This window comes from Dermacentor variabilis, chromosome 6 (genome assembly GCF_050947875.1).
Source record: "Dermacentor variabilis isolate Ectoservices chromosome 6, ASM5094787v1, whole genome shotgun sequence".
Lineage (NCBI taxonomy): Eukaryota > Metazoa > Arthropoda > Arachnida > Ixodida > Ixodidae > Dermacentor > Dermacentor variabilis.
This window is the reverse complement of record NC_134573.1, coordinates 90,175,959-90,190,867: the sequence shown is the minus strand read 5'-3', so window position 1 is coordinate 90,190,867 and position 14,909 is coordinate 90,175,959. Positions and strand designations below refer to the sequence as shown.

At 44.6% G+C, this 14,909-nt stretch overlaps 1 protein-coding gene across 3 annotated transcripts in view; it reads right to left on the bottom strand.

Moving 5' to 3' along the window:
- The window catches only part of DppIII (dipeptidyl peptidase 3), a 91,437-nt gene that overhangs the window by 18,114 nt on the left and 58,414 nt on the right, over positions 1-14,909 (bottom strand). For all 3 annotated transcript variants that reach the window (XM_075695275.1, XM_075695276.1, XM_075695277.1), the window contains 5 exons: positions 11,698-11,828; positions 5,538-5,596; positions 2,669-2,863; positions 1,512-1,618; positions 424-597 (listed from right to left, as the gene is read on the bottom strand). In XM_075695275.1, the coding sequence (XP_075551390.1) occupies positions 424-597; positions 1,512-1,618; positions 2,669-2,863; positions 5,538-5,596; positions 11,698-11,828 (666 nt within the window). The remainder of the gene's footprint in view (positions 1-423; positions 598-1,511; positions 1,619-2,668; positions 2,864-5,537; positions 5,597-11,697; positions 11,829-14,909) is intronic.

Sequence of the window (14,909 nt, the reverse complement as noted above, 5' to 3'; positions counted from 1 at the left end):
TTCAATTTCCTGCTGCTGTCTGAGGACACTACGCAATAGGAAAACAACAACGAGCACCTCAGTTTGCTCGAGCCGCACGAGGTTTCTGAGTATTTCGGTTCTGAACTTCAGAGTTCGCGCACATTTAATATTTTTCGTACTTTTCCTCCTCTATGCTCCTCGTCATTCTTTTTATACATCTTTGCTTCTTCTGCATCATTTACCCTAACCATGCGAAGTAGCATCTCATGTACAGCAAGGCCTAACCTCCCATTACTGTCATAAAGGTCTCGTCTGCCTCAAGCATCTCAGCCTCACCTTTACTATAAACTCTGGCGGCCCCCCTTAATCTCTCTAGACAAACCGCACCGTTCAACAGACTACAGTTTGAGAAATACTGCACTTGATCGACACCATAGGCAAGCACCACGGCACACTCTCTACCTTGGCTTCGGGGTCGGGTCCCAAGCCAACGTGGGGCATCCGCACGTTGTCGTGGTCGTAGTTGAAGGTGCCGTCCTTGTGCCGCACCAGCAGCTTGCCGCTGCCATGGCCGAGAAGCTCGTGTAAGCCCACTTGCACCTCGAAGGCCTGATTTTTCAGCCTGTTGAAGAGCTCCTGCAGTCGGCACGTATATTTTCAGAGTTCGAAAGACTCCATACGGGAGAAAATGTTCACAGGAGAACGGAGACTTGAGGCGATAAACAGTATAAACAGTATTGGCCTGGTGTAATACAGTAGACTCCCGTTAATTCGACTGCGATCAAGAACTTCGATCTATCAAAAAAACGAAAGAAAGGACTTTCATTATTTCGACCCTAAAACTGGCCTTCGCCAGATAATTCGAATTTGATCAGATAGCACGCACGTGCCTGAACCCTATGGTGACCCCAATAGCGACCCGTTTAGTGGCAGCGTCCATCTTGGCAGAGCTTTGGGTGACAGCAAATGCCTTGAGCACACATAATCTATCGTCAAAAACACGTCATTACGGTACCTATCATCATTACGGTTTTTACCCGATTCTAATGCCCACTGTCTTTTTGAAGAAAATTGGGCCAGAAATAGCCTGTGCCACGCAATCGCACATGAAACCAAACCCGCCTTCGCAACGTTCACATGCTTTGGCGTATAACTTGTACTGCGGAGAGGCCAACTTTAGGTAACCAGCCGCCTTTGTACAACAACCTTTTTTGCTAAATAAAATTTAGTGCGTGTAGATTTTTACTTTGTTTAGGAGCTTTAATGTCTTTTATACATTAGTTTACAACTTTGGACACCTGGAAAGTGGACGCATGTTTGATTTGGGGGCGTGTTAAAATTGGGCAAATACTGCCGAGTGAATCAGCAGTGTGTTCTGGCATTCTTTACGCATCTTGTTTAATTCAACCTGCCAGATAATTCAAAGTTTCATCTGTCCCATCAGGGTGACATTAGCGAAAGCAGGAACAGTAATGCAGCTATCTTTGCTGTGTCATCAGACTGGCATGCACAAGTTACCAATGTTCATAAAGGCATAGGACTGCGCTTACATTGTCATTCACTGTCATAAAGTTGGCTTTGGATGATTTGTCGTCAGCGTTGATGACATTACCCAGTGAGACGTTCTTGAAGCCCTCATTTTGTCGAATGTCATCATCTGAAAACCAGACAGGGCATGTGGTTGCAGTTTATGAGCTTGATTCACCAAGAACACATAACTTGTAGGTGACCTTTGAGCGAAAGTGGTGACATGAAACTGTGTTGACAACCAGTGCTATACATACCGGGTGTTTCAGGGAAGACCTTAGGCAACTATTAAACACAACAAGACAACCACGAAAATCTCAGAAAGGTCACTAATGAGTAGGCTAATCACCTGAGGTACAGAGACTACCACTTTAATTACTGATATTAAGGCGCATCTTGCAGCAGCAAAAGTCACGCCAGCGAGTAAGCGAAGAACGACTTTCTAGAAGTCCTGTGCCTAGCACTCTAAATGTGATCAGAAATACACAATTTTTCCAGTTAACATCAATCAAGGAAAAAGAAAGTCAAGGCCGAGAGTTGCCTAGGAAAATCAATAGACAGAAATGTGGCCCTACTGTCCACAGGAGCTGCATGCACGGCAGCTAGGCCAGCATGGGAATAACGCGTAGTACAGCAATTTGCCTAACTTTGTACTTCAAACTTAAAAACGAGTTTGACTTTGAAAGTTGATCATGGTCAATAAAATATTCTATCGTAAATGCTATATTCTGCAATAATTATGCAGATGCATGGGAACTTATTGCCTTCGTGCATTAGGAAAAACATGATTGCTTGGAAACCTAGAAACAAAGCGTAATAAACAAAGCCACAAGAATGACAGAAGCCACGAGCACAAAGATTGGACAAATCCATGTTTGGCAAATCATTCCAATGGTAGATTAACAGCCGCAGTGTCTGATCTTCCTCTAGTAACTTTAGTAGGAAACAAAAGGGGGTGTTTTTCGAGGCATGGATGGAAAGTAAGTAAAGACAGTTGTTTGCCATAAACTACTTGACTCGTACAAACTGATTTAGCATTTCCCTTTGGTGTGCCTTCAGATCCACCGTACAACATAACACATCTCTTTCCAAAGCACTACAGAACAGTCAATGAAAGACATCAGAAACAGACTGCTGACCAAGCACAATAATGCACGAGAGGACATGGACGCGCACTCACAGTTTGGAATGTTGATGCCCGCGGGTATCCCGCTCCCAGCGAAAGTGAGGACGTCAAGCGAGGTAAAGTCGGGCCGCAGGAAGCGGTCCTTCTCAAAGCTCTTTGGCCATGGCAGCAGCTGCAGCAAGGACTCGGCCTGTTCCACCAGCTTGCCAAACTTCTCGCTTTGCGGCCGGTTCACCATGGCGACAAAGCCTGCACGAAGTATGCCAACGTTCCACTTTACTGCAATCGTTGTACGAAACGGTCAACTGCTAAAGAAAGGCAAGTCTGAACGCTCCCGATCACCCCGTACTTGCATCAGCCACATCTACGTTGCATTTGCCATTCTCCCGCCAATCGCAAAAACCTGAAAAACACTGCAATCGAGGACAAATAAAAAAATTTGTTGAAAAAATTATAAAAACTTTATGTTACAGCGTTTCATTTTGTCCTAAGCATATTGCCCTTTGCGGAACGCCAGCTTACTGGAGATGTTCAGTGAGCTGTCACGATGGCGGTGGCTTCTTGTAACAAAAGTTGTGACACCAGACAGGACACAAAGCTATTATTGTAGTGACCTAGAATATTCTGCTTAACTGCTGCTGTCAAGCATCGGTAGCAACAAATACATCAGCATTCAGTCCTTTCTTGACAAGAATGTGGGTAACACAAACCAAAAACATTTCAAACATGCAGTAGTTCAGCGAAGTGACACAATATGTCGCTACCAGCAGTGCGGCTGCTGTTCATGGCTCCGGTAGTCGAGCATTCCGCAAGGGGGTTCTACATTTACAGAGAAGCTAAAACATTCTATTGACTGTTCATTAAAAAATTAACAGGCCTTTTTCTGTAGGGATGCTGTGAACAGGCACTCATCTAGCTTATAGTTGTAGCAAGAATGACGTTATGCAAAAAAGAAGTGAGGCGTGCAGACAGGACACAAGAGTAGAGAAGTGGACAACTCGAACGCAGACTATCAACTGAAGGGAGCACTGAGGCGAAAAAAGAAAGAAGACACAAAACTCATTTGCGCAAGCTCAGGAATGGTAACACCACGTGTCAGTCGGGTACACGTGCCGGTCTATGTGAGAGTGTGAGAGATAACTGTTAAGGCACTTAATCTCTCCCTTATGTAAAGTCTCACTTCTTTTTGCGTAAGTCTCACGCCTCACTTCTTTTTTGCATAATGAATCCTTACCAACTAGCTCAGCTTTCTGTCGTTCTAAGAATGATGTGTGCTGCAGCTAAACAGAAATGTGCATGAAGTCATTAAATATTCACATAAGGGTTGCTGAAATATTCCATTGCCATGATACGATGGTTCTGTGGAGTGCGTAGTTCTGTTGCAGATAAGTTGTAATAATAATAATCAAGCACCACCTTAAAAATTACATTCTGAAAAACTAATCAGAATGTCTCTTCATTCTTTCAAAATAACTTTTTTCCTTAAAATGGACGTAATCAAAGAACTGTAAAATTATAAGTGACAATACAACTACAAATGAGCTCTAAATATTGAGCATTTTACAATAATAATGGTAAACATTGACAGGTATACATATACAATTCTGAACTGAACGGTTTAACTGGAAGGTTTTCAATTAAATAAGTTTCAAGCCAATGGCAAAGAGGTTTCCTTAATGTCTAAGCTCAACGGAGCACCATGTGCAGTCAATGCAAAGAGAGGCACTCACTTATTGATGCAGATCAACACATTGCAGCTATTCCAGTGGAGGGAACGCCAATACATAATGCACAGGCTTTCTCTGCTGGCAAATAGCCTTTCTTCGGAGCTTCACTTATGGTATTTCTTCTACTTTTCAATAATTTCATTACTCCACGAATATTTACCAAGAAAATACGCAGTTCGTGGAGACGGGTTCGCACAAGGCTCACCCTTTGAGCAACGCTCAGGAAAGGGCGCGACGCTCCTCCCCACCGCAACGCATAAAGGCACTACAGCAGGGTTCGTCGACTCTCTGACACGACACGGCACGGAGAAGCTCGAGAGTCAGATCACCAGCAGACACGGGTTTATTCACCCAAGATACACCACAGTGTGACAGTCACGGCACTTACGGGCAAAGGCTCACCACAACGCCAATCGAGTATGTGCGTCTGCTGCATTCTGGCTAAACAGGTGGCGGTCCACCAAGCGCAAGTTCGAGAAGATGCGGGAGCAAAGATCACATGCAACCTCCTTGTTGCAAGCCTGTGAGCATCTGCCACGGCAATGAAGCGTATGGATTGAAAGTGCTCGCCTTCGTTGCAACGTGGAAAGCGCACGCAAAGTCTGAGAAGCCAGCACCGCTGGTGCAATGCAGAAACCCTCGAGAGCTCTAACAGAAATGGAAAACTTGCAGATCGCAACCGCAACAGCATGCATGCCCAAGATGGGAGCTTTTCCTCCAAAGGTCACCTATGCATGCACTCACACCACGTGACCGAGTTAACTGTAGCAGCGTCGGCAGATGTCGCCTGCTCTGGGATTTTCACTATAGCTCGTTTCAAGCGCAGTACGGCATGTAATTAGGACAGTATCCATTAATAGCTGCTGCTAAAATGTCTGCCACTTCTATTTATTGATGTTACAGAATGAAATCTGGGAAAACTTACAATATATGAGACATTATCCTGCTTTTTGTGCATCGCGTCCCCAGAAGAACATGTAAACGATGGCAACGCGCCTAACGCGTCATCTGTCGTGCTGTGGCGAAAACTGCATTTCCTCCTCACCCAACTGTGACTTAATCGATCAGATTCCTCTCCTGAGCAGATTCCTCTCCTCAAATACTTCTTTCTCCGTCACTTGAACCAAGCCCAACCATTCTGGCTCTGTTTAAAAACACCACACAAGAGTCAACTTGAAATCAAATCCTGTGCCCACCTTCAAATTCACCGCGAATGCCAGCTGGATCCCTGTATGTCTCTATGAATCCTATGTACCTGCAGAAGAAAATGAGAGAAGAAAATGACAGACATGTGGACTATAACCCAATGTATGTGACATATAAACCATGTCCTCAGGGGGGCTCAGAGTGCCCACAGGGTAAAATGAAACAGCAAACGGATAGTAAACTACATGGACAGTTGGTACAACCATCCGGAAAAACAATTACAACTAGCAATCGATAACTACAAGCTGAAATACTGTGCAGCCTGGTGCTGTGGTTCCGAAACATGCCAGTAGTAACACTGCTGAATTGTTTCCACTTTTCAGTAGGGGTGTGCGAATACCAAACAGTAGATTTTGAATTGAATATCAGAAAATGTTCCCGAAAGTTTCATGCTTAGAAATTTTAAGCAAGAAAAATGATGCTGAACATGCTCTAGAGTCTCCTAACATGGTAAGCAAGAATGCAGCAAGTTATCAGTAACTTAGGTCCACAGACATCAAGATATACAGCATGGTCTACTCTCATTAAACGGAACACCAAATATGCAGCACTTATAACAGCTAATTTTTAGTATGTATATGAAGGATGAAGGTCTGGAAAATATTTTTTATCAACAGAATTTCTGTTGAATAGAATCAAGTGCTTTTTTCCCCTCAGAAACTAATGATTTAGTGACACTCTGGTTGTACTGAATACCAATAAGGTTCTCGCGTTTAATAGCAGACCTGTGTGTTGTGGCAATCTTTTATTTACTGTGTAGAAAGCATTGCCTTCCAGTTGTTTCTCTGAAATAAAGAAGGGCTACCACAACTGTACAGCAGGTGGGCTATCATAAGGTCAATCTGTGCAATAGATTAAAGAACGCATCGTGTGACTTTATCACCGTTCCGCACGTAGCCAGCATAGACGGTTAGGGGCTCGTGCCGTCCACACCGTTTCATTGTCAGGTTCGGCGTGGTTTGCTACCTGTCTATGATTCTGAAATGTGGAAAGTCATGGCAAGTTCGCATGACGCTTGCTCCCATTCTCTTTTTCGTTTGTTCCTCCACCATCCGCACAAATTCCATAACCTGGTCACAACGCTTTCATGCCTGCTGTGCAAATCCCATGCTGGTCATGTGACAGGTTGCTTGAAGCTACAAATGGAGACCAATGCATGTCTCTGAACGGCGTTGGGAACAAGAGGCCGCCTTATGGCATGTCGCAAAGATGGCGGCCATGAACAAATTTGTTGCCATCTTGTGCACTCACTTTTGTTTGCAAGGGGGGTTTGTCAGCTTTCAGGGCGCCGCCCGGCTGCTGCAAATAAATATGTCAGTTCGGCACCAAACCCTAACTTTAGTAACCAATGCCCGATGAAACAGTGCCAATTAGGCCTAATGGCCTAGGAAGTGTGGCCGTGAGGAAAATTCATCGCCGGCCGATGCAGTAACGGGCCATAAGATGCCGTAGAATGCTTGCCGCTAGTATGTTTATACGGGTGGCTCATCATTTGATAGGTCCCAAGGTCACGCGTGCGGGTTATACTGATGGCTGTTGAAGCGGGGTGAAGAATATCGCCAAGTACCCAACGCTATCTGCGTGCCTATCAGCAGCTAGTCGGCCCAGTCTTCACACTTGCTGTATAAAACACACCCAACTTTTGTTGCCATCCTCTCTGTTCGCATCGTGTTATCATTTCGATTGGTCCTGTCAACCTGGACGAACCTCGTACCGACAGAAGTGTACCCAGCTGTTGTGGTGCTATTCTGCGACTTACAGCGTTTGGTCGCTGTGTGTGTGATCTCCACCTTGAGCTAATGTTGGGGAGTGCTTGCAGTGATGAAGTCCGCTACCATGTCAAATGCGGCGGCCAGTCAGATGGGGCTCTATGCTCGTTATGCACTAAAAACGACGTCAAGTCCTCACTTGGGTGACATTAATCACAAGGGGCTCCACAGCGCATGCGACATGTGTCAGTGCGGGTCTCTACCTCGAATACCGGTTTTCCCACCGATTTTCCTGACAAGTGGAGATTGAAAAATAGTCAAAAAAATTTGTTTATTCAAAAAAAGAATTTATTACACTTTGACCAGCCTAAAAGAACATCTCTGATAATGCCCTGCCTTGTACTATGCTTGGTGGTGATTGGATTGGCTTGGATTTGCACAAACGTGCCGTCGCCTCCACAGTCACCATATACAGTGGCCATGAGCATCAATCTCCGCCACAGGAGATCGCGACGGAGATAGAAGAAACAAGCCACGTTGCTTTACGCCACTTGGCTCTCACAAATGCACAGGATGTGGTGCCAACCATACAAATGCGAAGCCGCACAAATATGCACAAAGAGGCGGCAACATCTCCATGACACGCTTGCTCTGTAGACACACCATGTGCAGAATGGTGACCAAAACTTACAAAAAAAGGGCATTCTGCAGCAGATAATTATGACGATCAGCTGACAGAAAAAAAAACGAAAAAAAAGGGAGTCTCCTGGAGCATTCTGTTAGTCAAGGACGAGCAGGCCTGGTCTCCGAGACTAGAGGATAGCACACATTCTCCAGAGATGAGGCGTAAACTCGTAAAAGCTCATGGGGCATGTTGTCTGCTCGGTGCTTCCAGTTCAACAGATGACGCACTTGCTTTCTGTGCACCTTCATAGCAGGACACCTATTTCTAGAGCCTGTAATGGTCGCATCAAAGAATGACCCCGAAATCTGAGCACAGGCAGTCTTTTAAAAGAACTTTTTATCTATTCAATCAAACACGTGAAATATCTATGCGAGCTGTCGCACTTTGTTGCTTACATTTACTGACGAGTCGCACTAGTTCTCATGTCAATTCCTTTCAGGTTAAGAAGGTGAGTTATTTTGTAACATTTCAGTTGTGAACATCCGATTTGTGCTAGAACCCGTCATACACATGAATGTGCTCATCTGTCGTAGTATTGATAAATCACATTGCGCAAGTCCACACAGGCTTGGGCAAGTTGGTACGATATACTTGGAATTTTGTGTCATTTTATAGTGGCCCCTAAAACGTTTTGCAAAGTTTACATATGAATGCTACATGTGTTATCTTGAAAGATAACTTGCTGTCCACATTGCTGATAATATTTCCTGGAACATGCGTAATAACAAAACATTAATCATGCGGTCAGCATGGTTTAGCCTTGTTTTGATACAGTACCCCTTCCTCCTACTTCACTAAAAAAATGTTTCATAAATGTCTCTAACGCATTCGAAGCTGCTTATGCCCCTTGTATTCGGGACACTTTGTGATACTGTATTTGTGTGAGATATGTAACAAGAGGCACGCTAGAAGCATTCGTTGACTGTAGTTGGCTTCCCTGCACGCTTGAGCCTGTCTTAATGTGCTTTAGACGCCTCTCTATAAGGAAAACGCTGCAGCTTTGCGATCATTTGGCTAGTGTTTCTTGCCTCACGCACTTTTCAGAATATATACGAGAAAAATTACAGCCTGTGTCTTCTAAATCCTACAAGTACACATAGCTCATCTTGCATGGAAAATCAAAGTAAGGTCACTATATCATGCAAGGTGCTTGCCTAAATGGTGTTCCATAACATTTGTGCCAAGAAAAAGCTTGGATTGGAACCACTTACCTGCCTCCACTACTAAACCAGGCATGTTTGAATCAGCCTAGAGAAATTGAGATGAAATAAGCAAAAAAAAAATAATAAAAATTGCCGTCATTGACACGAACAGAATTCCCTTGCGAACAAGAAAGTGAGACTCAACCTTCAAGATAAGCACGAAAATGCGACAGCACAAATAGGTAATTCACATGTTCAATCAATTTGGTTAAAAATATATACTTTGGACGGCAGCCTATGCTTTGATTTCATGGTCAGTCATCGATCACAGGCTCTAGAAACTAGCAGTGTCGGCGATACCTTGTGATGAAGGTACAGAGAGAGCAAGCGTGACTGGCCCCGCAAATGAAAAATCATGCACCGGAACCGTCATCTATTGAACTGAAAGTGCGGAGCAGATGACACGTCCCATGAGCCTTTATGAGTTTTTTTCTTCAAGTTCAACAAATTTTTCTTCAGCTGCGAGGCTTTTCTTTCGAAAACCGTATGGGTTTCCTTTGCAGCAATTGCTACGATTGGGTGGATGTCTCATTTTCCCTTTATTAATTACTTCGAGTTGTTGATAAATTCAACTTTGCCCTGCCATCTGCTAGCCACCTGGTTAGCTAAGATGGCAGAGTGGCTGCCCCGGAAAGGCGATGGTCCCTGGTTCGAGTCCCGGACCAGGACGAATTTTTCTTCAACTGCGAGGCTTTTCTTTCGAGCAACATGTATGGGTTTCCGTTGTAGCAATTGCTACGATTGGGTGGATGTCTCATTTTCCCTTTATTAATTACTTCCCTCCACTTTGCGGGTTCCCGCAGAACTATTACGTCGAACCGCAACGAATTAAACAGAGTGTAAGCCTCACACAAGACACAGAGCCTTCCGAGCAGGTCCATCCAATTGTTGTTGTCAACAAAAAATATGGCAGCGTCCGACTGTGTCCCGAGCTCTTCCAGCAAGCCAGTGAGAGGGTCTTTGAATGGCAACTCACCATCAAGTGCTGCTTCGACAACATTCTAGTGGCATCACAAAACCTTGAAGTTCAGGCAGGAGTCCTCGAAATTGCTAAAAGTAGCACGCACCAAATACCTTAACTTCAACGTGAACCAGCTCCAGCTAAGTTTGTCAGCAGCCACATACCTGTGTCAACTCACACCTCAAGAGATCAATCCAGATCCAGGAAAAGCAAAGATGACTGAAACCACACCACTTCCGTCGAGCAAGATGAGGCCCATCCAAACAGCCAATTCAATGACGACAAAGAAAGGCAACATAGGAAGGGAAGGCCCTCGCAGTAGTGCTCCTTAATGCAACCATAGGACAACCTCCAGCTGAGCTCCTAACGGGTAGAAACATGCATACAATTCTACCTGCCCTGCCAAGTGTCCTGAAACCAGGATTCCCAGCTGCACCTCCCCTTATGCTATTCCAACAAATGCAAAAGAAGCAGCAAAAACATGGAGACTGTCACAAAAGAAACCTCCTGCCAACAATCAGCGTGTGTGGCTTCGCCACAATCAAAATTGGTAAAAAGCCACAGTGGCCAACGTCGGTCCAGAACCTCGCAGATACACTGTAAAGACAGGCACCAGAGGCATCTTCTTCAGAAACCGCATCCATCCACGACCAAGAGCTGCGGAACAGACTATTACCGAAGGCTCATGAGAGACTACGACATAGTGAGCCAAATACATTGGTGTACAGTCAAGGGTATTCACCAGTTCCAGCTCAGCAGATTCAATATCAGCCAGGTACACCTCCAACTACTCATTCTGGAAGAGTGATCAAGCCTCTTGCGCGATACCCTGTACTCATGGACAACTTTCTGCAGCTACGAAGCAAAAGCTACGGAGGTTAAGTGCACACCAGTGAGAACACTTCTGAAAAAGAGTCCCAGGTTCCAATCAACGTTAGCTAAGGCTGGGGAAGCGAAAACATAAGCACCTTATTAGCAACAGCTAAATAAGGCAGAAGTTCACTTATTTTGCGGCTTTTCCTTTCCGTGTCTGGGAAATCGCAAAACCTTCGAATGCGGAACCGGTGTCGATTCAGCATCTGTTCCGAGCAACGAAAAACGCTGTCAAACGCTGCCGGTCTACTTGGCAAGGTATCACATGTGCAGCAGCCACACGCCCATAGCTTTCCCTTCATAGCCACAGAAAGTCATGCGAGTAGTTTGAGAAGCGGCGGCGCATAACTATAGTAAACATTGCTTAAAATTTTCTAACTTGCGATCACCTTCGAATCTGCTTGATGTAAACAACATATTTGTGAACTAGAAGGCTGCTTCTGATTAAAAAGACGGGCATCTTTTATATGCACATTGCTTCCTGTTCTCCTGCGATATATGCAATGTCCTTCAAATAACCCACCTACGTAACACGTCCCGAATCTGTACATCCTGAATAAACACAGTTCCAGCATGCTTTTAACTTGGCTGGTTCTGTGTCTGACTTGCTCCAGCAACAACACAATGTAACACCCTCAAGACACCACACAGAACGGCCCTCAACGTGGTGGGCCAAGTGGGCCCCTTGTCGCACGGCGAACCAACATAAGTGACACTCACGACTCTACGTTGGGCCCCTTGTCACGAATCCAGAAACGGGAGCCGTCCTTGTGGGCATCCAGGCTGCCCACCGTGAAGCTCTCAATGTACTTGCCCAGCATCTGCCGCTGGGTGTCATCGGCCGCATTCTCCTGCACAATCATCATGATGACATCACCACCAGTCTACTCCACTGCAGGACACACGTGCGTTTCCCTGAGGCCTCTAACTGCCCCTCTCCCATTTTAACCAAACCCACTCTCACACTTGCCAACCTGTGACCTCTATGATTCGTAAAGGTCTTGTGGACATGAAATCCCATATGAGGGAAAGAAGGGGATAGCACGGCGATTGTTTTCTTCAAAGTTCACTCTCAGCACCCACATCTTGTTGGATACATACACAAGAAAAAAAACCTTGTTTTCAACAATAACTTCTTTCAGCACCTTTGCTGCTGATGATATTGCCTGCTTCAGGAATTCATCTTAATAAAATTTCTCGAAGCAAGTACCCTTATGGCACAGTCAACGGCCGATTTTTCGGACATGTCCAATAATTCAGACCCCTTCGTGGCATCACCACGTACCCCTTGAGCTAATGTATAAGAAAGTTAAATTTCAGATGCAAAAACATTTTGCCGTCTAATTTTCCGAACTTTTTGTCATGACCGCAGGTCCGAAACGGCATTAATCGACGCGACTACAGCTGCCATCCTGATTATCCTGCAGCCTTGCACTAGAGCTCTCACACGCCAATCTACAGGCAGACATAACCGCCACCACGACAACACTAGGCCTAGCTGCTCTGACGTTCGCTGCGAAGCCTCCTGTTGTTCAGTGCTGCGTTTTTCATTGAAAGACTTCGCTGCTGTTAGCAATGGCGCCAACTCTGCCTTTGTAATCCTCGCCGATCGCTTTGACGCACGAAAAGCACGATTCATTATGTAATATCCGTCCCCAAAGTCAGCTTCGCTGCAACACAGCGGTTTTACGCGATGAAGCATACCAAGAGTGGAAAAAGGCAACTGTCACCGGACACAATATATATTCTTTAATTCCACATGTGTGGACCCACCGTCTCCTGCCACAGTACGAGCACCGATACGTCTATGAAGTTAATCTACATTTATGGCAGACATCCAAAGCTAATTCAGACGTGCCTGTAGCGATTTGAGATCTCGGGGGCAGTAAAAGGCATGCATTAATTTTTTTCAGATGTTTCCACGGTGCCTAGAGTCCGAAAAATTGGGCATTGACTGCATATGCCATTTGGACTGCTATTAAGTAAAAGGGTGGTGCAAGTACGATCCAATTTTGTTTTTTGTATTCATTTTTTTTTACAATCTTGCGCCGCTTCAACTTTCAAATTTTTAAGACATTTGTTGCAAACTGAAACATTTGTAAAATGCAAATTCGAATTTGTTAACTCTCCAAAAAATTCGGGAGTGTTTGAGGTTTGCACTCTGCCCCTGCAGCTTTCTCAATTTCATTACTCCATCAAATCCACTGCCGTACTTCACTGCATTTCCTGTCCCCCTTGGCTACCATTCTGCAATTCCAGTAAACCATTAATCATTAAATCATTAATCAGTAAATCATGACACAACATGCCCAGCTCACCGTCAACAACACGGATACGTGTTGCCTACAAGCAAGAATAAAAGAAAATGTTTTCTTGCCGGAATGACATGCAGCAAGCATCATTTGTTGGATCATAACAGGAACACAAAGAAGTTTGGCTTGCAAGTCGCTTCCCTTTGAATGCACGGTCAGAGGAAAAAAGAGCGATCCGAAATCCACAGCTGCAGTGGTACCACGCCGGAAGAACAGCAATGTCCTCCTCTGTTTCACATTCAGCGAGAACCGTGTGTACAAGTTCTGCACGAAGCCATAGGTGGCTTGGTGCAAAGATTCCTTTCGGCTCTCTACCTGGTGTTGCCCGCAAACGACAAACCTATTGGTGAGAAAGTTTCAACAAAATATATTCATTGAATATCCTCATCCTTTGTGCATTTTGCACATTTCTGGCAAAAAATAAACGTTTCCTGCAGGCATTTTTGATGTCTCATCTCGGTGGCTTCGTGGCTATGGTGCTCCGCTTCTAAACGCAAGGTCAAGGGTTCAATCCAGTCACTGTGGCTGGATTTTCATGGGCACGAAATGCATAAACGCTTGTGTACTTTAAATTTAGGTGCATGTTAACATACCTCAGGTAGTCAAAACTAATTTGCAGCCCTCAACTACAGTGTATCTCATACCCCAGTGTCGCTTTGGAATGTCAAACTCCATGAATGAATGAATGAATCAATCAATCAATCAATCAATCCATCAATTTTTAAAATTTTAGATAAGGTATCACCTGCCCAGTCTTGATCCTCAATTCAAGCTGCCATTTTTCCAGATTAGCGAGGCAGTCGCACTACACTTTGCTTCGTCTGCAACGTGCCGCACGAGACGGATTGTCCGCACCAGCTAACGTATCACAAAATGAAAACACGTATACAGCTGCGCTCAAACTTTGGATTAGGGAGTATTGTAGTCGTTGGTCAATTTTTTCTATGGAGCATTCGCTTGCTAAAACAAAGACGAAAAAGTGGATAGGACACGTATCGGTTATAGCAGAGTAAACATGTATTCTGTCAAAAATGTCAAATACAGTCGATGATTAATTTTTCTGATGCCTGAATTTTAACACCGTGGCACTTATCAAAATTTCCTTGCGGCACTGCAACATGCCGAAAGAAATAGTGTACTATGTACCGTATTTACTTGCATAGTGATAGCACTCACATAATGATTGAACCCCTGAATTTTGTCGTCAAAATTCTATATTTTTTTCCTTCCCATGTAATGATCGCACCCCCAACTTGCCGCAGCGATATGTCGTGTGCGAAGTCTAGCTAATAATGATTGTGCTTACCATCTGTCGAATGCTACACGAACAACTCTTCAAGACAAACCAAGCGGTCTGCATGCACCGCAGATTCTTAAGCAGATGCCCCATTTCATTCCTTTCATTACTTTCCGCCCTTCATGAAAAAGAAAGGCTGCAACCAAATTTGCCTCGGCTTTATTATTTGCAGGCTTTATAATGGTTGTGGGTAACAACAACAAAAAAAGGTGCCTTTCGATTCCTCTCATCTGCACTCGTGGGCACACAACGAATCGCGAGCGGAAACAATAGTAGCCATGTTTACACTGATACATTAGAAGTGTACCCTATTCATACGCCGA